The sequence below is a fragment of the Lepidochelys kempii genome, chromosome 8, assembly GCF_965140265.1.
Source record: "Lepidochelys kempii isolate rLepKem1 chromosome 8, rLepKem1.hap2, whole genome shotgun sequence".
In the NCBI taxonomy this organism is placed as follows: domain Eukaryota; kingdom Metazoa; phylum Chordata; order Testudines; family Cheloniidae; genus Lepidochelys; species Lepidochelys kempii.
Window position 1 is genome coordinate 50,710,739 of NC_133263.1, and position 21,748 is coordinate 50,732,486.

Here is a 21,748-nt window from a genome sequence, read left to right on the forward strand (position 1 = left end):
CCAGGGAGAGTAAAACCTGGGTTTTAATCACATAAGGAGGACATAAGTAGAAGAGACACAGGGAGCTGATATGTCCATTAGGAAGATGCAGTTCATACAGTGCTGATTTTCTGATTGTAACCACAGTTTAATTTTATGTGGCTGCTGCCTTCTATTATTGGGAGGTTGTTATTTCTCTTTGCTCTTTCTGTACAGTTTATATGGGGCATGTTGCCCTGTTTAGTCCTAGATTGTCTGTAATTACCTTTTTGTTAAGGCACTTGGGAGACTTAGTGCATCATTAATCATTGGTCAATAAACAGTGTTATTACCTTTCTGTTCCTAATACGCCTGTATCCCTACGTCAGAGACTATCAGGGTTGGAAGGGACCTCAGGAGGTCATCTAGTCCAACCCCCTATGCATCTACAGAGAATTCTACCTACATAGCCTTCATTCTCTTCTGTCTATATCTCTTGGACCTTCCCTCTGGGTTCCCTACTGTGCTTATGCCAGGGCAAAGACCCTCCCTTTTTTCCTTTGCTCACAAGAAAGAGGAAAGCCCCCTCTTTGTGCTGCCTTGATGGAGGCTCGCTTTCCACTTCTCACCAGGATTAACTCATGTTCCAGTGCATTATGAAAGACTTTCATTACTGACTCCACACGCTCATTTTAGGTGTGCTATTATTTTCCACCCATAAAATTATTTATGGGCTAGTAATAAATATGCCCATGTTCTTTCTCTTTTATAGTGTTTGCCTGTTTGCTAACAGATTGGTCTGGGAAGCAGGTTTCTTTTTCATACATATATGAAAAAACACTCTCCCATACAAATATAGCTGTTTATACACACATCTCAGTAACACATGCATACACCTCCACTCACAGGACTATTTTAATGCTCCATGTCCCATGCTTTAAAAGAGCAATCATATTGCTCATTAGGTACAGGATTCCAGTTGTATGGAATGAAACATTTTCAACAGGTGGCACTAAAGGGCAAAGAAATCATTGTGCCCCTACATGAAGGCACAGATGTAAGTGGGGGTGGCCATCTGCTGAAGAATGCAAATGTCTGTTCAACATAACTAGCCTCCCATAGTGCACCTGAAAAGAGCTGGTATACTTGCAGATATGAGTTATTCTGATTTATGGAGGAGCACTTTCCAGTGGCAGTGCTTTGTTCTCTATTTCCTAAACATCAGATTCAAGGAAGACTTGGAGTCATGTCAGAATGTAACAAGCAGGAAATTAAGCAAAAGAAAAAAAATTAAAATATAGCCAACTGCAGCTCAATCCATAATAAGAAAAAGGAAGCACACACAGGGAATACTTAGTGAGATAAGCCAGATACTGCAGTGTTAGGGTTCCCTCCCCATTCAGAACTCTGGGGAATAGATGTGGGGACCTGCATGAAAGACCCCCTAAGCTTATTTCTACCAGCTTAGGTTAAAACTTCCCCAAGGCACAAATTACTTCTTGGCCTTGGACGGTATTCACTGCCACCACCAAGTGAGTTAGACAAAGATTTAAGGAAAAGAACCACTTGGAGTTCCTGTTCCCCAAAATATTCCCCCCAAGTCCCTCACCCCCCCCAGATTTAAAAGTATTTTCTTTCCCCATTGGTCCTTCTGGTCAGGTGCCAATCAGGTTAATTGAACTGATTAACCTCTTATAGGTAAGGGGATTCTGTAGCTCTGGCCAAGAGGAATTTTATTTTACTGTATACATAAAGGTTGTTACCCTTCCCCTTATATTTATGACATGCAGTTTTAATTCAGAAACAGATTTTGCCAAGTGCCTGCACAGGGGAACAGTGGGGAGGGATGGAATAAGGAGCGTCCCCCAAATTGGCACAAGCTGATGATCTGGCCCTCACAAATTAGGTTGGGATGAGAGCTCGATATTGAGGTGCTTATCCATACTACCCAAGCTTCTTGCGTGTGCAGAACTGGAACTCTCCATGGTAATGTGCTTCCTGCTTTGGAGCAGGCTGTGGTGCTGACAGGATTGACCTTCATGGTGTCTCAGGGCTTCCAGTCCTGGACAGGAGGTGGAAATACAACAAGGGTGAAATAATAACAGGAGGGAAATGTTACGGGGAAATTGCCCAGCCTCAGTGATGATTGAGTGGGAATTTAGGGCGAAGGTGCAAAAAGATATTTCCTCCACCTTGCTTTGCCCCACGCCTGCGCCAGCTCCCTGTGGGCCCCAGTGAGTGGCTGCGAACGTGAAATACTTGTCCCACCCTCTGATCACTGTATCCCCGCTCACTTTGTTGAGTTTCCAAGGGTGCTCCTGAGCTATTCCTCATTATGAGACAACGCTAAGGTGACCAGGTGTCCAGTTTTCAACCAGAATACCCAGTCAAAAAGGGATCCTGGCTGCTCCAGTTAACACCACTGATCAGGCCGTTGGCTGTCTGGTTGGTGGTGCTGTGCAGCGCGGCTGGCAGGCTCCCTGCTAGCCTCCGCGCCATGCAACTCCTGGGAATCAGCGGCATGTCCCCCCTCTGGCTCCTACACGTAGAGGCAGCCAGGGGGCTCCGCATGCTGCCCCCACAGCTCCCATTGGCCAGAAACTTTGGTCAATAGTAGCTGCTGGGGCAATGCCTGCAGACAGGGCAGCACACAGAGCCACCTGGCCATGCCTCCGTATAGAAGCCATGGGGGAACATGCCGCTGCTTCTGGAAGCTGCTTGAGGTAAGCACCTCCCGGAGCCTGCACCCCTGATCCTCCTTCCAGGCCCCAACCCCCTGTCCCAGCCCTGATCCCCCTCCCACCTCCAAACCCCTCGATTCCAGCCCAGAGCACCCTCCTGCACCCCTAATCCCCAGCCCGCACCCCCAGCCGGAGCCCTCACCTCCCCATGCCCCAGCCCCCTGCCGCAGCCCTGATCTCCCTCCCACCCTCTGAACCCCTCGGTCTCAGCCCAGAGCACCCTCCTACACCTCAAACATCTCATCCCCAGCTCCATCCCAGAGTCTGCACCCCCAGCCAGAGCCCTCATACTCCACCAACTCCCTGCCCCAGCCCAGAGCCCCCTCCTGCACTCCGAACTCCTCAGCCCTAGCCCCCCATCAGAGCCCACACCCCCAGCTGGAGCCCTCACTCCCCACACATCCCAACCCCCTGCCCCAGCCTGGAGCTGCCTCCTGCACCCTGAACCCCTCATTTCTGGCCCCACCCCAGAGCCCGCACCCCCAGCCGGAGCCCTCACCCCCTCCTGCACCCCAGCCCCCTGAGCCAGCCTGGTGAAAATGAGCAAGTGAGTGAGGGTGGGGACGAGCAACAGAGGAGGTGGTGATGAAATGAGCAGGGGCGGGGCCTCAGAGGAGGGGCAGGGCCATGGAGAAGGGGAGGAGCAGGGGACGGGGCAAATGTGTTTGGCTTTGTGCGAGTAGAAAGTTGGCAACCCTAGGCAATGCTCAATACACACCAGTCCTCTTCAGACATGAAGGGCCATCACCATGACAGACCCAGGGGAGCAGAGTCAGGATTTGAGGAACCTGCATGATGGGCTCTCTCTATTTACCACAAAGTGTCTCTCTCAGTGGTGGAATGAAACCAGGCTAGGCCAGAGGAGAGTAGGGCCAGTGCATCTGCAGTTATAAGGCTCCACTAGTCATCCCTCCTCTGGGTGAGGGCTGCAGAGGAGCTGCAGGCTCCTAGAGGCTGTATTCAGTGGGCAAGCCACTGGCCCAGGACCCCGGAGGACCTGGGTTCTGTTCCTGGTTCTGCTCTGCCACTTTGGGTAAGTCACTTCACCTCTCTCCTCTTTCATTCCCCTCTGCCTCGTCTGTTTACATTGTCAGCTCTTCAGAACAAGGACTGGCTGTTACTATGTGTGTGAGCAGCACCTAGCGCAATGGGGCCCTGACCTTGGCTGGGGCCTTCAGGCACCACAGTCATTTAATAATAGCAGGGCCCTGAGGCTGCAATGTAGGGGGAGATTCCTGCTCCTCAGCACTCAGCCTGGCTAGCTGGGCTGTCTGCTGCTAATGGATTTGTGCCCATGTGAAGTGGTGCTGTACCTGGAATCTTTTGCCCTTTGTCTTTGGCCTAATTTTAGCGAGAGTGTTGCATGGGGTGGCTCTGAATCAGAAGTTTCCAAATGTCGCAGGGGAGGGAGGTTATGTCCCCCTCATTTCCAAGAGTGCCTGTTCTCCAGTGATTGATACTCTGAGTTTCACTGCTGTCTCCTGCAGCCTTTGTGGCTAGTAGAGGAGTCGGTGGAAGTGGTGGCTTTCCTACTAGACATTGCCTCCTGCCCCAGATTGTTCAATTCCTTGGCTGACAGCTGCTTTCGAGCCACCTGTGGTATTTTGCTTTAAATGAAAGCATTTCAGTGACACAGTTTGTAATTCCACCAGCCTGCCACCTCAGGGTTCATATCAGTGCGATGAATTGTATGGTCTCAGACTTGTGGGGAGAGGCCTGCAACTGGATCCTCAGGGTCAGGGAGTGAGATGCATTGGGAGAGCTGTCTGAGGAATCTAGACTGGAAAAGCAAAACTGTTATAAGTCATGATTGGTGTGTGCCTGGAACACTGTGTGGGGCTTCCAGAATGAGCAGGAAGTATCTAATTTATCTATTTAGACATCTATCAATCCGTCCGTCCCATTTGTTTATTTGTCTGATCAATAGCATTGCTTCTAAAACGCAAAGCCCTATCCCGTGTAGCTCTGTCTGCTTCGCCGTAATCTCTCACTCTAATGTCCCCTCTGGCGTTGTACCCTCGTGCCCAGATTTGCTTCGACAGACCCGGACTGGCCACCTCAGTCTTTATTTTCCTGGCCTCTGATGGCGTTGCCCCAGGTGACCAGCACAAGCCGACTGTGACCGTCCAGCTTGGGGATGAGAGGAGGCACAACCACTCGCTGGGTGAGTGCATTCAGAGCTGATGTGAGGAGGGAAGCGATGAGGAGAGCTCCCATTTCCCTTCTCCTCCTCCGCTCCCTCAGCACCTGAGTCCCTCTCTGCTTCGCCCTTGGCTTTCCTTTGCAGGGAGCGAGCAGTCTAGCAAGGTCTGAGGAAGCGCCTGAGCAGCTAAGGTAGAGCTGTGTCAGACAGCTCCTAGCAAATGGCCCAAATTGTTATGGCCTCTTTGGCTCTCCCTGTGTTCAGTGGGAGCTGGGAGATCTCCACACCTCTCTGGCAGTGTTCTCTTTGAGCTCCTCCCTGCCTCTTTTGTTGGCTGAGATGGTCTGTGCTACATGGAAGACCAAGATGAAGGAGGCTGTGGTACCCTCTCTCTGGTGGGATCCTCTCTGCATCCCGTTTCTCTCAGCACTGACTCTCCAGCTCCTGCTTTCTTGACCCTAGTCTAGTTGCTGGTTGGCCTGAAGCAGAAGGGTTTGCCTTTGCCTTGGATGTGTCCTATCTGACTTCCTCACTGGGAGGGCTTACTAGAAAAGGCAGACCACAGCAGTAGCGTCTGAGCTGTGGAATAACCCAGGGCAAGCTAAACAATCCCAGAGTTGGGCTAATGGCTTCTCTCTCTTGTTATCTATCCCCATTAGGGACGCATGAACTGTCATGTCAGCGGAACCCGTTGGTCATCAATGTGACCCACAGCCAGGATTTCCTTTTCCACCGGATCACCTCGGTGCTGCTCAATTTCTCCTCCTCGTTAGTGGGCATCTCAGCCGTGGCCTTGCGGACATCCTCCCTCCTCAGCTCTTCCGCTCCGAACACCTGCCTCCTGGAACACGAGGGACATGGCCTCCAGAGACACAGGTACCACATCGCCTTGGATTTTTCTGTGTTGCTGTTGGGCAAGGGCTATCACTCTGCTGGCTTTGGATCTGTCACTCCTGCAGGAGGTGACATCCAGCTTAGAGCATAGCTCCTAAGGGATCAGCCAGAGGGAGACATCCTTTTGCTCAACTAGAGCTGCTACCTCCTTGTTCCTGGACAAACATGTAGGTATAACTAGACTTCGAGCTGGAACTGTGAATTCCAGCTCAAGGAGCCAGACCTCAAGGAGCTGTGAATTCCAGCTCAAGGAGCTCTGATTGCCACAGCACTAAAAATAGAGAATAGTCTCAGTGGCACAAGGGATGTGAAGGATGAGCCACCCCAGGTGCATGCCAGCCATCTCGGACGGGGCAGCTAGTCCTCCTACTACTCATGGTGCCATGGCTGTGCTCTATTGTCGATCAGATCTAGAGCAGGCATGTCTCCTCGAACTGAGATTTACTTCTCCAGCTCCAAGTGTGGACATAGAGCCTAAGGAGTAATTCTGGGTTGGTAGCTCTTTCCCATCTCTAATTTCTGCTTCTGTCTCAGTAAAGAGTCATGGCTGGAGTAGAATATAAGGGGCCCATGCAGCCACCAGATGAAGGGCAGTGCAAGTGGGTGAAGTCCACACCAGGTGTGGACATCAGTTGGAAATCACAGCAGTTCCTGCACCCAGCCTACCCGTCTGCCCTTCTTCCTCCGCTGCTAAAACAATAGAGATTCTCTATGGAGTTAGCACTACACTTCTACCTTGGGTCCCTGTCCCTTTATACATGTATGCACACACTCCCCATCACCCTTTTTGCTCAAATGGTTCAGCATTGCACTCAGACAAAAGGTATCGAGGTTTGATTCGCTATCTGATTGCAGGGAAAAATAGTTAGGAAAATAGGTCAGTTTGGGGGGGAGGGGGTGTAAGATCGAGAGAGATACAGAAACTCAATGTTAAAAGAATGTCATTAGGATTAAATCAAGCACTCGATGACAATGCTAATATTAAGGTCCCCTGAGCAGCCCTGATTCAGCCCCTTGTTGCGTAGCATTATGATACAGTCTTTAATTACATGATCACATACTATTTGTCCTAAGGAGCCTTGTCTCTCTCAGGCCTTGATCCAGCAAAGCACTTAACCATGTACTGAACTTTTAGCATGTGACCAGTGCCGTTGACTTGAAAGATCTACTCACGTGCTTAGAATGATGAATGCGCTTGTCTCAGCGTGCTCAGTGCCTTGCGGGATCGAGCCATGGACATCCTGGTTAACAGCATCCCTCGGGAGATAGAGTTGAAACTTCCCAAGTCAGCTTTGGCACCCACCACGCTCTCGTTAAACTTGGAGAGAGAGAAACACGAGGAGAGCAACTCTCCATAAAACAGACCATTGGCAAGAGCTTGACAGATGCCTGCCTTTCCATTTGTGTTTTGGTTTCCTTCCACTTTACCACCGGATGTCCCAGTCCTGTTCCAAAAAGCTCCACCGGGGAGGGGAATCTCCTCTCTTCCTGCTTGGATTTGGGTGCCATGCTAAATTCCTCAAATACCTCGCCTGGAGCTCCCACCTCATCCCTCAGAGGCTGCTCCTTTATCAAGTCTCATGCAGCTGCTTCAGTAATAATACTAATAATTAATTAATAATAACAACATGCTTTAATTTATTGGTGTCCAGTGCTCAAAGGCCTCCAAATATCTTAGTAAAGTATGTAACTGAGGAGCAGTATTTGCAGAATAGGGCAACATGTTCCAAATAAATCACACTGCAAAGGAAAAGAGGGAAGAACTGACATCCAAGATTGAATGAATGAATAAATAAATAATGCAGAAAGCACACCCAGAGCCAAAGACACAAAGCTGAGAAGGAATTAAAGAAAGGTAAGATTTGTTCTAATGACGATAACAGATGATGATGATTGACGATGCAAAGTTTGGCTGTGGATCTAGATTCTAATTTTTCCAAAGTTTAGAAGTGTCCAGATCCAGGGTTCTCATTCAAGCAATTATGCAGATAGCGTCCAACTGGGAATTTTGGATTTTGTCCATGCTCATCTCTAATACTGTTACTGTTGTTATAAGTTTTCCTTATGAATGGCACTGCATGAAAGAATGAAGTAAGACTGTGTGTGTGTGAGAGAGAGAGAGAGAACACACTCATGTGATGTAAGTGAGTTATACAGAGTTCTGGAAAGCATAACCAGAGTTTCAGAGTGAATGTGATTTACATAGCAACAGAAATTGCGGCTTTTCTCAGTGAATAAACTTGTAAGCATTGGTCTCAGGCCGCCACAGAAGGTGCACCATCCACCTGAAAGTGAGTCAGATTCCTTTTGGGAGTCGTCACAGGTGCAACACATGCCCCTCAGCCCCTGCCAACGGTGTGATTTTACAATCACATTTTCCCAGACTTAAAAATATATTTCTTTCTCCAGTTCCTGTGTGAAAGACCCACACAAACAAGATGGGAAACTGACTGATACTGAAGGAATGGTGGAACGGGCCATACACAAAGGCTGCCAAATACACAAAGAAAACAAATTGAAAAGATAGGGAATGGCATATTGTTTTCCTATGATCTCATAATTGAAATCTCACGGAGGTTATTTGTAGCAATAATAGATACAGTTCAGACAGAAGTATAATTTTTAAATGACTGGTGTCCCTTTAAGTACTGACGTGAGCGTGCAAAGAGACATATCACGTAGCCTTCACGCCGTATGAAAGCAAATTTTAAAGTACATATTGCCCGCTAATGAATATCCTAGTTTTACAAATCCTGGGTCTCAGTCCTCTCTAGTGTAGCTCCTCTGAAATCAGGCATAGAACTTCGTGAGTTGATGTTCATCTCCGGGGGTTGTTGGAAATCAGACTGAATCCACAGCGTAAGCTTTGTAAGCCTCACTTGTCATGCCGAGTGGAATCCACACCTTCCATGATTTTTCTGTGGGTCAGGCTCACCCAATGAGGTGCTGAGCTGCATGGATGCATCATCTGCCAGCGGTAGCAATTTGCTCACCAGCAGCAATGGGAATCATGGTGCTAGTGGTACCTCATCATACTCCCTTTGAAGGAAGGAGACTTTTATGGGATGAAGGGATCACGGGGGGAGGGAGACAGTTAGGGATGGGGAGTCGCACCTCTGAGCTCTTGGGGTATGGACAGGTGTGTGGAGGCAAGTCCTTGGGAAAGGGGCAGGTTTGCATAGACAGAAGGGATGATCCATCTCTACCCCTCCTCTGGGTTTTGGCTGAGCTCTGGGAGGGGGAATAAAATTGTGTGGGGAGAGATGCCCCCTGCTGGCTCTGGAAGAGGAGCCAGCCTCCTTGTCATCAGTGTGCCGAGTTTGTCCTGCCGGGCGGTAGGGGCAGGAGCCCACATAGGTCTTTAAACCTTCTCTTTCTTCAGACATCATGTGGACTGTGGTGCTGGCCAGGCCACTTTGTCTTGGCTCAGTTCAGCATGGTGCTGACACCACAGTCTATGGCAGCTGTCTATTCCCTTTCCTTGCTCTGCGACTTCCCAGTGCGGGGGGCCCAGTGGCTCTTCCTCCACCCTCTCCAGGAGGCGTCATGGTTAGGCAGGGCGCTAGGAGCCAGGACTCTGGGATCTAGTCCTCTGTTCTGCCACTGACCTTAGTCAGGCGAGCCATTCCAGGGGCTGATTCACAGAGATGAGCGCCTGCCACCTCAGGTGGAAGGAAGAGTGCTCAGCACCTCTGGCCATCAGGCCCCCAGGACCAGATATTCCAATGAGCTCCTCAGGGTAGGTGCTGTACTTGTTTGAAAATCGGGATGTGCTGAGTGCTGGGCACTTTGGTAAATCTGGCCCATGTTTAAATGGGAGCCGAACCCTTTTTGAACCCTCGTGGGAGCGCTGAGAACTTGGAAATCTTGCCCTCTGTGTATGAATGTGGGCATCCAAGAAATGGGGTATCCAACATTAAGGCCTTTGCTTCTCTTTGCCTCATTGTTACCACCTATAAACCCAGTATAACTTCACTTACCTTCCAACCAAGGGTCTCATTTGGAGTCAGAAAAGTGCTTTGGGTAGCTCGGATGACATGGGCTTTAGAAGTACAACATATTCATATCATCCCCATCTTGTGGACAACAGGGTCCCATAACTGGGGGGCAGAGGACCCATCAAGCCCAGCTCCCCCTAATTCCCAGTCTTCAGAAGCCATAATAACAAAGCCTCTTTATCAGCTCTGGAAGTGCCTGGTTAATTATTTCCCCCTTTCTTTCATTTTAAAAATGATTTTCAAGTCCAAAACAAACATACAACAGTATTAAAACAGAGCCTAATAATACACTGGGTATAAATGCAGGTGGAGTCTGGGATGAAAATACCTCATAAAAGTTCAGAAATATAACATATTAGCAGGTTCAGAGACTTCCACTCACCAGTAAAAGATGAAATCTTTGGTGTTCCAGTAAAGAATTGAACTGACCACACACACACTGTGTATGTAAGCCTATTATTAAAAATAACCCCACAAAAGTAACAAAGGAGACTCGGAAAAAGAGGTTTCCGGGCCTTAGTCTAGTTTCATTTCCAGTATAATAAAAATAACATCCCTTTGTTTCTCTTGCATCTTTCATCCTGAAGGATCCCAAAGTGTTTTGCAGCCTGTACTACAATGAAGAGATCACACACCCGCACATGAAATGCAGGCATCTCCGGGGAACATGGCAATCGTTCGACACTGGCAACGAGAAATAGTTGTTTCAAAGAGGGGAAGTGATTAGTCTCCCCAGGTGAATCTGCAGGAAGAATTAGAGGGAGTACAGAATCTGCCTTAAGGATCACAAGCTGTCAGGTCTTTGAATGTTGTCTCATTCAAAAGATGCCTGCACCCTCAGTGCCCTCTAACACCATGCTGGGTCAGGGGTGCAGAGTGGATGTCAGCACGTTGACTCCCCTCCTCAACTGGCACTCCAGGAGCACAAGGTTGTGCTTGCTCCCTGTGCCAATGCTGGGACACTGAGTTGCTGTCCTCCCCGAGCCCACGTGGGGTGTGCCATTGAAAGCTCCCAGCAGCAAGGAAGGAATGACTGAGCCAAAGCGCACTGAAGCCAGTGGGAGTCTTTCTGTTGACTTCAGTGGATCTTCCCTTAATGCCTTAGGATCCAGGAACTGTAACTTACAGGGGTGTGAAGAAGACACCCCCGCGAGTGACGCAAGGTACAGCGACCTAATGGCGCTATGTCAGTGGGAGACGCTCTCCTGTCGGCATAGAGGATCTTCACCAGGCACACTGCATCGATGCGACTGCACCACTGTAGTGCTTCCAGTGTAAACTAGCCCAACGACATCCTACACAGGGCATGGCTACACTGCAGCCTCCCAGTCCCGGTAGACAGACTTGCGCTGGCAGGGCTCAAGCTAGTGTGCTGAAAATAGCCAGTGGGTTGAGTGGGCTTGAGAGCCCACACTGCAATGCTCACAGTGCTATTTTTAGCATGCTGTCTTGAGCCCCACTAGCGTGAGTCGGCCTACCCGGGTTGGGAGGCTCACTTCCAGTGCTGTGTAGACATACCCTTGTTGCACCCAAAGTATCTGAAGCGGTGCCTCTGCCTGGTACTTCAGCCCCTTCCAGTTAATTGCTTTTGTTCTCCATCCAGCCTTTCCCTTTGCATGTGAACACTGAGCCACATTCCCTCCTGTTTTCTTTGGTATGGACTGTACATCAAGTCAGGGCAGCAGGTTTTATTTATTGTCTTTTTAAACTGCCTTTTATTTTTAGCCTGTTGGAGTTTACGTTTGCTTGTGCTGGGAAGTGCCTTGGCACTATTGAAATCCAGTCTGCATTGTATTCTTATTCTCCCCCCCCCCCTCAAAGTTTTAAAGGATTAAAGAGAAATCTGGTTTTGGTTTTTTGGAAGTTTTTAATTTTTGTCTCTTCTTGTTCAGCAAGGGAAGAATTGCAGTTCCCTAAGCTGTTCCCTTAGCTTTCAAGCCCAAGTATCTGACTTTTACTCAGGAATGATTTGGCGTTAGGTTTTGGTAATTAACTCCCAGGCCCCTCCAAAGCTGGGCTATCCCCTACTGAGGGGGTGAACCGCAAAAGGAGAGCTGGACCTAACCAGAGCCAGCCTCTTGGTGGGGATGGTAATGGGAGGACTAGGGCAATATGTGGGTCAGGAAGGGAAGGCAGAGTGGGGGAGGGGAGGAGGGAAACAAAGGAAGGAAGGAGAGGATAGGAGTGGGGGGAAGAGCCAGGAAAGTGTGAGAGTGAGGGGATGTGAATGAAATAGAAAGGGATACACAAGTTTGTTTGAAAAACATTTGTTTCAGGCTAGTTTAGCACTGGTGAAAGGTGTGGGACTGAGAGCCCCGTTTATCACATACAGCCTGGGCTGCATCACAGTAAGCTTCCTTCAGGCTGCCCCACCTACGTGCCTGTCACCAGACCTGGAGGGATCCCCCTACCCCATCCCCACACACATTTCTAAGGGAGAGATTCAGATCTTGATAATCCTAGTTTGTAGGGCTGGATTTTGAACTAGGCATGAATAGACTCCAGCTGCTTCTCCTCAAGCAGTGGTGACTGACCTATGGGGCATTCCTTGGGCATTCGTGACAGGCAGGTAGAACTTGATGGCTGAGCTCTGCCACCTGGGGAACTCGTTCTGGTGAGCTGTTCGCCTGTCCTCAGAATGCCCAGGGCCAGGGCCGTAATATGGCAATGCAGACAAACATAGGTGCATGTGGCTTTTTTGTGGGCAATGCTTATTCTTCTGCTACATGCAGACCATTTCTAGAACTCAATGTCTTGCACATTGGCTATTCAAAATGCTTGAGCCATCTCGCTCCATTCCACTCATTTATAATCTACAATAAATACACATTTTCATAGCTCAGGGTACACAACTGCATTAAAAAGGCCTCTGCCTTTGTCACAGATGCTTAAATTCATAGATTCGAAGGCCAGAATGGACTATTAGGTCATCTAATCTGCCCTCCTGTATAGCGCAGGCCACAGAATTTCAGCCAAAAGAAAAGGAGTACTTGTGGCACCTTAGAGACTAACCAATTTATTTGAGCATAAGCTTTCGTGAGCTACAGCTCACTTCATCGGATGTGAGCTGTAGCTCACGAAAGCTTATGCTCAAATAAATTGGTTAGTCTCTAAGGTGCCACAAGTACTCCTTTTCTTTTTGCGAATACAGACTAACACGGCTGTTACTCTGAAACCTGTCAGAATTTCAGCCAGTTATTCCTGTACTGATACCAATAATTTGTGTTTGACTAAAGCGTTTCTTCCAAAAAGCCATTTTTAAAGGGATAGGGGTGATAGACTCGATTTCCAGCAGTACATTCAAGGATGTTGCATTCCTTGCCCAGAGACAGAGAGGTGGGCAAAGTAGTCCTGCTCCAGCCTTCTTTGTAATTGTCACATAGGCCCTGTCTATGCCAGAGAAGTCACTAACATTGATTCATTGGTAGAAATCAGAGCAAAGCTGGCACACCAGCTGTCTGCCGTTTCCAGCACAGCATCATCTAACCCTTCTGGGAGCAAGTCCAACCAACGAGGTGCTTAAAACTAGGTCAGCGGCTGGAACGGCCTCTACACTAGGGCTCCTAATGTTGCCAACAGCAGTGGACCTGAGCAATGTAAAGAACGGTGGGAGATTTTTCCTCCAAGGCCTTGTGGCTTCTATGTTAGATACCATCCCCTACCCATTTAGCACATATATGTGTCAGTGAAATGCACCTTAGAAATACAAAAGAAAGGGGGAAGGTTAAAAATTATGTAAGGGCTGAAGGTGACTTGCCTTCCCAGTGAGAAGGAAGCGTGAGGAAATGAGATAGCGCATGATTGGTCATCTCTAAAAAAGGAGACACTAGCTCAAATAATAGGACAGGAAAGGCCCTCTTCATCCTATGAACCAGGAGCCAGCTTGCAGAATCCTTGAAGGCAATTTGAGGAGTCCCTGTCAGTGAGCTCCCAGGACATATGGGGATGACTCAGTGCTGGATTTCTCAGTGTGGCACTTGGGATGAGAATAAACTGCATGAGATTCCTGTGGCCACTTGAAATGGGCTCTGAGGAGAACCCTTGCTAGTTGGTTGTGCACGTCTGCAGGGAAGGACCACAATTTGTTGGTGGAATGTGCAGTGTAAGGAGAGATTGAAATTGCTCTTGGAGGCTTGGATAGATGGATGTTTTATTTTTAAAAATATCAAAAATCTTTTTAAAAGAGTCAAAATGAAACGTTTCATTTCACCTAAAACAAGATTTTTATCCTCTTTTTCAATTCATAAAAATTTAATTTTCAGTTTGACCAGAAACAATTTTTTTAATTACTAGCTAACTAAGCAATTGTGACTCATGGAAACTCAGTTTATAGACATTTTTCCAATTTGTGTCATAGTTTGTCTATTATAGGTGTTGATGTGATGCTTGGCATGACCATGTATTATAAATGGGATGGATAGATAACCTCACAGTGACAAAGGCATGTATAACTGTAGTGAGGTTCTTATCTGTAATGAAAAAAGGTCATAACCTTCTAGCCAAATGTGGGTATCAAATCAGTGGTGTTGGCTGATGCTGCTCGTTATCCAATCAGAAGCAGCTGAGAATCCAGCAGGACCCCCCCAAATCTGCCAGTTCTTTTCAGTGACTTCCTATAACCTACAAGCGCTATTCTAATGCTGTCCAGGTTGAGTCTCACCAGCTAGCTGTCATCAGTATCTCAGGGTGTTGGCCAATGAATCTCAACGATAGCATCTGTCAGGGAGAGGCCCTGTGTATACACGGCCCCTTTGTTTATGCCTCAGAAGTGAAAGACTTGCTGTCGCTGTCAAAGAGGGAATCAGGAATCCGTTCCCACCAGTCCTGCTCTAGTTTGAGATCTTGTTGTCCGACTGGGAGTCAGGACTCTTGGGTTCAGTCCCCGGCTCTGTCACTGCCCTCCTGAGCTATTTGGCAAGTCTCATTACTATATTCCTCTATATCTATACACCATCTGTGTAGTAGGGATAATGACACTTACCTGCCCCACAGGGACTTTGAGACTTAATTAGTTATTGTCTGTAAGGTGCCATGAGAGTCCTTGATAGAAGGTGCTATCTTGGATGGGGAACATACTATAGTTATTAGAAAAGGAGACACAAAAATGCTCCCTGCTCAACTCTCCCTGTACATACCTAAATGAGTGGGGCAAAGAGAATGAAATTGTATTAAAGTAACAGGAACAAGCACCTTCCTCAAAGAAGCTGATTTGGTTTGAGGGAAAAGAAAACATCAGAGAAGACCTCTCCCAACCATCGCACCACATTGCATCATGCTCCACCAAGGAGAAAAATCTCCACCACTGCTATAGAAACATGAGATCCTAGAGGAAATTCTTTTTCCTTCCACAAAAGACCATGGAGTTTTCCAATAGAAACTGCACTGGAGGAACTTCTCACACATATAGTCACCTCTCCTCATTTATCCATCAATCTGTTTTTGCCAGATTGCTTTGGGGTAGGCATCTCTTATTTGATTGGCAGCATGGCCCTGATCCAAAGCCCACTGAAGTCAATTCCAAGACTCCCTATGACTTCAGTAGCCTTGAGCTTCCATTGTCCATCACCCTGTGCATTGACAGCAGTATAGAAATAACTTCTAATAATACTTTTCACTTGTTAAAATTGCAGCTTAATTTTAAAGGCTGTTTTGATAGCAGCCAACGAAACTGCAGCCTGTGCAGATGTTACAGCAGATTTATGGATGATTTATGGTGCCTTAGAAGATTCTGTTTGGTTTGGTAAAGCCCACCAGTATTTTCTGGGCTCTTTGAAATATTCACAATAAAATCCAAATTGTCATGTTTTCAGAAATTTGAGGTTTTCATATTTTGCTTTGCTTGCAAAATTGGTCCAATTTTCTGAAAATCCTGCAGTTTCACAGCTATTGGAGCCATCTTTGAGCAGTTTCACGTATTTCCAGATTTGAAATTTTGTTTGGTTGATTAGTTTTGTCCTCAAGACCCAGGAGATGGATCAAAGTATCACATAGTTGTTTGCCAAAATGGCCATTTGCCAAAATGTCACAACAACTCATTTATTTGGGCTGCAGAAGGGGCTGGGATACAAACACCAGTATTTTTCGAGATGTTGCATGGAGGAAAAGAATAATATTGCCTACTTGATTTTCCTTGCATGACCCGCATCCAAAATACTTAAGTGTCATAGGACTGCAAGAGTGGGCTGACGGGATAAGCTGTATCCATCTGTTATAATCAACAAGAGAAAGAAAAATCTATTTCACGCTGAGGACAGAGCTGTGCTGTCTATGTCATGTCCCCACAGACACTGCTAGAGGCGTATAGATTCCATGGGTCGTTATGGACAGACACTTGTTCCTGAGAATCACACCAAACCATGATCTGCTATAGATTCTAGCCTCTAAGCTGGCTGCAACACGTAGACCATCTTTTGCGTGTTTGTACAGTGCCTAGCATAATGGGATCCTGAAGGCTGCCACAGTACATGATGTTCTTTTTATTAATAATATTCTCCTGAAAAGGAAAGCTGTGGTCCGTGATCATTGAAATGATTCTGGAGGCAACCAAGCCAAGTCCCCTCCTTTGATATAACTCCTCTGAGGTTTATGCCAGCAGAGCTTTTGACCCAGCCATTTTTATGCACTATTGTAGCTGTCGTAGTTCTGAGCCCACAGCCTACACTTGTCACCCCATCCCCAATACTGACAAGGCCCTGTTCTGTATCAGAACCGGCAAGCAGCATATTAAATGGTCTTCAAACATCTCCGCAGCATCACTGCAGCACAGCATGCTGACGCTGTGTTGCTGGCTCATGAGCTTACAAAGTTGCGTCACAACATGGGTGTACAGCAGATGTCATGGTGCTGTGGCACAGAAGTCACTATTGCAGGCTTCCTACTTTTGTCACCCCAATATTCCTCTTCCAGCTTGATGTCTTTACCTGCCTTTCTATAGTAGATTGTAACATCTTTGTGGCATGGACCTGGTCTTATAAAGTGCCACAGAAGTAAGAACAGGACAAACTCCCAGTGACCGTAAGCATCTCAGGGCAGGGACCACTTTTTAGTTCTATGTTTGTACAGTGTTTAGCAAAGTGGGGTCCTGGTCCAGGACTAGGGCCCCATGGTGCTACGCCAGTGCAATTAATCAGTAGTAATAAAAGTAGCATCCTTAGGTGGCTTGCAGAAAATAAGCAAATTCCCTTGTCATGTTCCTTGTTAGTGTGAGACTGGAGACAAGAAAATGTCTCAAGAGAAAAGAACCCCCCTTCACACACACACACACACCCACACACCTGAGAAGGTTACACTGAATAAGAGCTCAGATTATTCAATGGGAGGTAAACACAGGGGTGGGGAAGGGTTGTGCCCTTGGGTATTGGGGGCATAGTTATGGAGCAGTACAACCTCATGGACAGAGAGGAGAGGGAGGTCTACAATTGGTACCAGATGCACTCGGAAGCTAATGACCTGACAAGCGCTGTGCTCATAAAACAAATTCTTTCAAAAGGAAGCAAATGGAAATATAAGCTAGTGAAAGAATTTGCAGCAGCTGCCCTGAAACCATTTCTCACTTCATAAACAGGTCTGTGCAGGAAAAACAGCCCTTTTTTTGTGGTCCTTTCTCTTGCCATTTCCCCCTCCTCCATCCGCCCCCAACCCTGACTGAGCTGTTCCGCGCGGATTTCCATGGCAACTTTGGCTAATGGGACGTGGCTGGAGTCGGCAATGAGTTCTGTTCATTCTCCACATAAGTCCGCAGCATTTTTTGGTGACTTCGCTCAATGAGTATTTGTCTGTGGTGGCTGAGTGGGTTCCTTCCACACAGATGGTTCCTGCAGCTGTACCACCTGGTGCTAGCAGCCTGTGAGCTCTCACAAGGTGAGCTGGCTTGGGTCAGCTTGGGATTTGGATGGGAGACCTTTGGGGTCAGAAGGGGACCCCAGCTGTTACAGGAAGCTGTGTGGCTGATTCACTAGGTCAGGGGTGGCCAACACTTGGCTCCGGAGCCACCTGCAGCTCTTCAGAAGCTAATATGAGGCTCCTTGTCTAGGCACCAACTCCAGGGCTGTAGCTACAGGTGCTAACTTTCCAATGTGCCGGGGGTACTCACTGCTCAACCCCTGGCTCTGCCACAGGCCCTGCCCCCACTCCACCCCTTCCTGCCCCTCCCCTGAGCCTGCTATGCCCTTGCTCCTCCCCCTCCCCGCCCCCAGAGCCTCCTGCATGCCACGAAACAGCTGATTGGGAGGTGGGGGGAGAGAGGGGGAGGCACTGATCGGGGGGGGGGGGGGGCTGCCGGTGGGTGGGAGGTGCTGGGAGCGGGGTGGGGGAGCTGATGGGGGGTTGCTGACATATTACTGGGCTCTTTGGAAATGTACATTGGTAAATTCTGGCTCCTTCATAGGCTCAGATTGGCCACCCCTGCACTAGGTAGTGCTCTTCCCTCTCAGCAGCTTTAGGGTGCTGTGCCTCTTGGAGGTACTTCCTTTTGGTGGAGCCATAAAACCAAGGTCTTGAGCACTTGCAATCACTAAATATCCCCTGGAACTTTTTTGTAAGAGTCGGAGCATAAACCCAAATGTCTTGGCCAAATTCCATTCTAGGTAATTACATTCTGTGTATTTAATTTCCCTCTGCAATTTTAAATGGATCCAGCATTCCCTCTTCATTTACTCGATAGTTGTGCAGTATCGCTGTGGTCAGTGACAGAGTAGCCGTGTTTTATCCAAGCAATGGCTGTGTTTCCTTGGTGGGGAAGTGAACCCTCTTCACAAACAGGGAGCAATGTGAGGGTAAATCACACTTTGAAAGTTGCCCCACTCTCTCCCTGATAACTCTGAATATCTTTTGTACAGAATGTGGTGTGATTATTTTTGTTTGTGGTACAGTAGCACTTCGAGACTCCAGCTGAGAGACCAAGGCCCCATTGAGCTGGGTGCTGTCCAGACACTCAATGAGAGCTGGTCCCTGCCCTGAAGAGCTTAGAATCAAAATAGAGAAGACAGGATGTGTGTGTGAGAGAGAGAAAGGTTAAGGAAATGAGACACAGAGAGAGCACAACTTGCCTGAGATCACACAGGGAGTCTACGGTAGAGCCAGGAGTGAACCCTGAGCACCAGGCCAGCACCATAATCACAAAGCCATTCTTCCTCCTACTCGTCTTTTACTATAATAAGTAGACTAAATTCCTGGCTGCATGCATGATGGTGCTCATGGGTAGCAAGGACATCTCCTGTTGAGAGTAGGTAAAGCCCAAATCCTTGACACAAAGTTACTCCACATTTTGTAGCACATTTCCCTTTTTAACACCGACACTTGACAGTTTCCTTGCCAGGCCTGCGGTGCTGAATCAAAGCAGAGATCAAGATGGCCCTGTGGGAAGAGAAGAGGGACAGGAGAAGTCGCAGAGGAGGGAAGATGGGCTAAGAGGAACAAAGGAGAGCGTCTGAGGCCATGTATATGCTACAGATGTTGTAGTGACATAGCCATGGCTTCAGAACTATGCTGCTGTAACCCCATAGTGTAGACACAGACTACAGCTACAGAAGGGGTTTTCCTGTCATTGTAGGAACACCACCTCCCTATGTGATGGTAGCTAGGATGACAGAAACATTCTTCCACCAACCTAGCTGTGTCTACACCAGGAGTTAGGTCAGCATAGCTCCAGCACTCAAGGGGTGTTGAGGCCTGAGCTCCATAGCTATGTTGACCTGCATTGTAAGTGTAGACCTGGCCTGATCTTCCACACACTGTTCAATACAGGATGTAGTTAGCTGCAGTGTATAACTGTCCAGTACGCAAACCCCTCAGCTAAGTGCTTTGCTGATGCAGCCTTTGCAGGAGCTGGCTACATGTGTATTGGGTTTGTAGAGGTCTCCATAGGGAGAGTGTGTTTTTTTGGGGGGTGCCCACACACAAGAGTGACCCTAGGGGAGGAAGGCTGGTCGAGTGGTTACAGGATAGCTCGGGACTCGAGAGACTCCTATATGTTTGTGTGTCTGAATGTGATTGAATGTTTTAATTCAATTCACAAGCCTTTAATAGCATGACAAGCTATACAAGAGTTGTCACAGTGTATACCAAATATAGATCTCCTTCCGCCAATGCAGGTATCGCTCGCTCTGAGATAGGTGTGACAGCGTGTGTGTGCATGAGAGCGTGTGTGAGTGCAGATGAGCACTGTGTCGCTCAGGGGCAGGTGTGAGAGTATGTGGGAGACTGTGTGTGAGCGCAGATGAGTACTGTACTGTTTTAACTTGTGTAGCTAAATGATGAGTGATTTCTTTGGGATTTGCCCGGTAGCCTAGCCCCTGCCCCCATTTCCATCTGACAACCATTAACACATGGCTTAGAGATGCAGGCTTGCATTAGAGGTGAGAAGCTTTAGCTTACAGTTTGTAGAGTAAACCCAAACCTCTGGGGAGGTCCCTTGTGTGGGGGCTGTGTGCCATGGAGCAACTCACTGTTCACTTGTGGCTGTGGGTTGTACTGGGATTCTTTCAGGCAGGGCTGGGGATCCTTAAAATTCATAGGGTCACCTCAAAGCCTCTTGTTTGAACATCCCCACTCAGCTGTCACAGCTTTTCTGAGTTTCCAGGGGGCTCTGATTTCCTGGGGCCAGCAGGGTCCCCTTAGGGATGCAGAGATGTGGGAAGCAGATCCCCAAGCAGCATCATTTTATGTCCTGATCCTGTGAGATGCCGAGCACCTGCAGCTCCCATGGAAGTGCAAGATGCTCAGCGCCTCTCAGGATGTGCCTTAGTTATTATTTTCTAATGAAGAGCTGAGGGGGGAAAAATGGTGTGAATCTTCAAGTAGCATAAATTCATCACTCAAGTCAATGGAGCTACAATGATTGACAACAGCTGAGGATCTGGCCCAGCATTTCTTAAAGGGATAGTCTCAGGGAGGGGAAATATTGGAACAATCCCTTTTCCTGAAAAAGGAACCTTTGATCTTTTTAAATTGTCATGTGGGGTTTTTTTTGTGGCCATTTTTACCTTTTGCAGTCAAAGCCTGCTCTTGCTAGACTGGCTCTTATTATGTGTTTGTACAGCTCCATAATGTCCTGGAAATGTGGCTTTGAAAAACATGCCCGTTTGGGCCCTGATCCTGCGATTGGATTCACATGGGCTGATCCTGGTGCCTGCGCAGTCTCGTTAACTAAAATGCCGTTCCCCCGGGTTTCTAGGGTCTGATTCACAGTGCACCTAGCGGATAAAACTGAGATCAGGGCCCCGTTGCACCAGGTGCTGCACCCATGGCGAGAGGAAGTCCACACCTCTAAATGCTTACAGCCCAAATAGATCAGACAGGTGAAGGCTGAGAGGGGAAACAGAAGCACAGAGGGGTGAAGTGAGGAGTCCAGGGTCACGCACATGGCAGGTCAGTGGAAGAGCTGGGAACAGAACTTAGGTTCCGCTGGCTGTCACTGTACTGCTCTGTCCACTAGACAGCACTGCCTCTTGCCCAAGCATAGGACTGGGGCCTTAACTGTTCGTGTGTGTGAGTTTGTGTGCTGGGAGCAGATGGAGATTAAATTGAGGCAGAGCTGGGGGAATGGGGAATATGCTGGGATCCAGTAACCCCTGGGCAGAAGAACACATCTTCTGTCCCCAGAGCAAGCCCTCATGAGTGCATGCCTAAATATGAAGCTGTTGGATATGGGGTGGTTTGAGCCCCTTCGCTCCATCCTTCTACTGGTTCTGCCACCTCTGCAGATTAATTAATACAGCACTAGACTGCAGGGAAACTCCCTGTGTTAACCATCTGCCGTCCAGGAAACCAAAGAGGTGGGGGTAGAAGGAGCTGAGCTTTGCAGCCTGCCAATCTGAGAGAACCCCAAATCCAACCATGGTGTTGTCTGCACTGTCCTAGGCTGGACATTGGAGCCCTGAACACCGACTGTGCTGACCCATCCCAAGCAGGGTGCTGGCACATGGGGCATTCCCTTGTGATGCCGCAAGGGAGGAGCTCCTCTTGCTGCAGAAGCCCTGGGATTCCCCACCATGGGGAACTGCCTTTTGATTGTC

General features: G+C 48.2%; 1 protein-coding gene across 1 annotated transcript in view; it reads left to right on the top strand.

The window, feature by feature from the left end:
• PAPPA2 (pappalysin 2) overlaps nucleotides 1-21,748 on the top strand; it is a 170,973-nt gene that overhangs the window by 86,975 nt on the left and 62,250 nt on the right. The window contains exons 12-13 of the mRNA XM_073358102.1: nucleotides 4,728-4,863; nucleotides 5,502-5,718. Coding sequence (XP_073214203.1) covers nucleotides 4,728-4,863; nucleotides 5,502-5,718 — 353 coding nt within the window. The remainder of the gene's footprint in view (nucleotides 1-4,727; nucleotides 4,864-5,501; nucleotides 5,719-21,748) is intronic.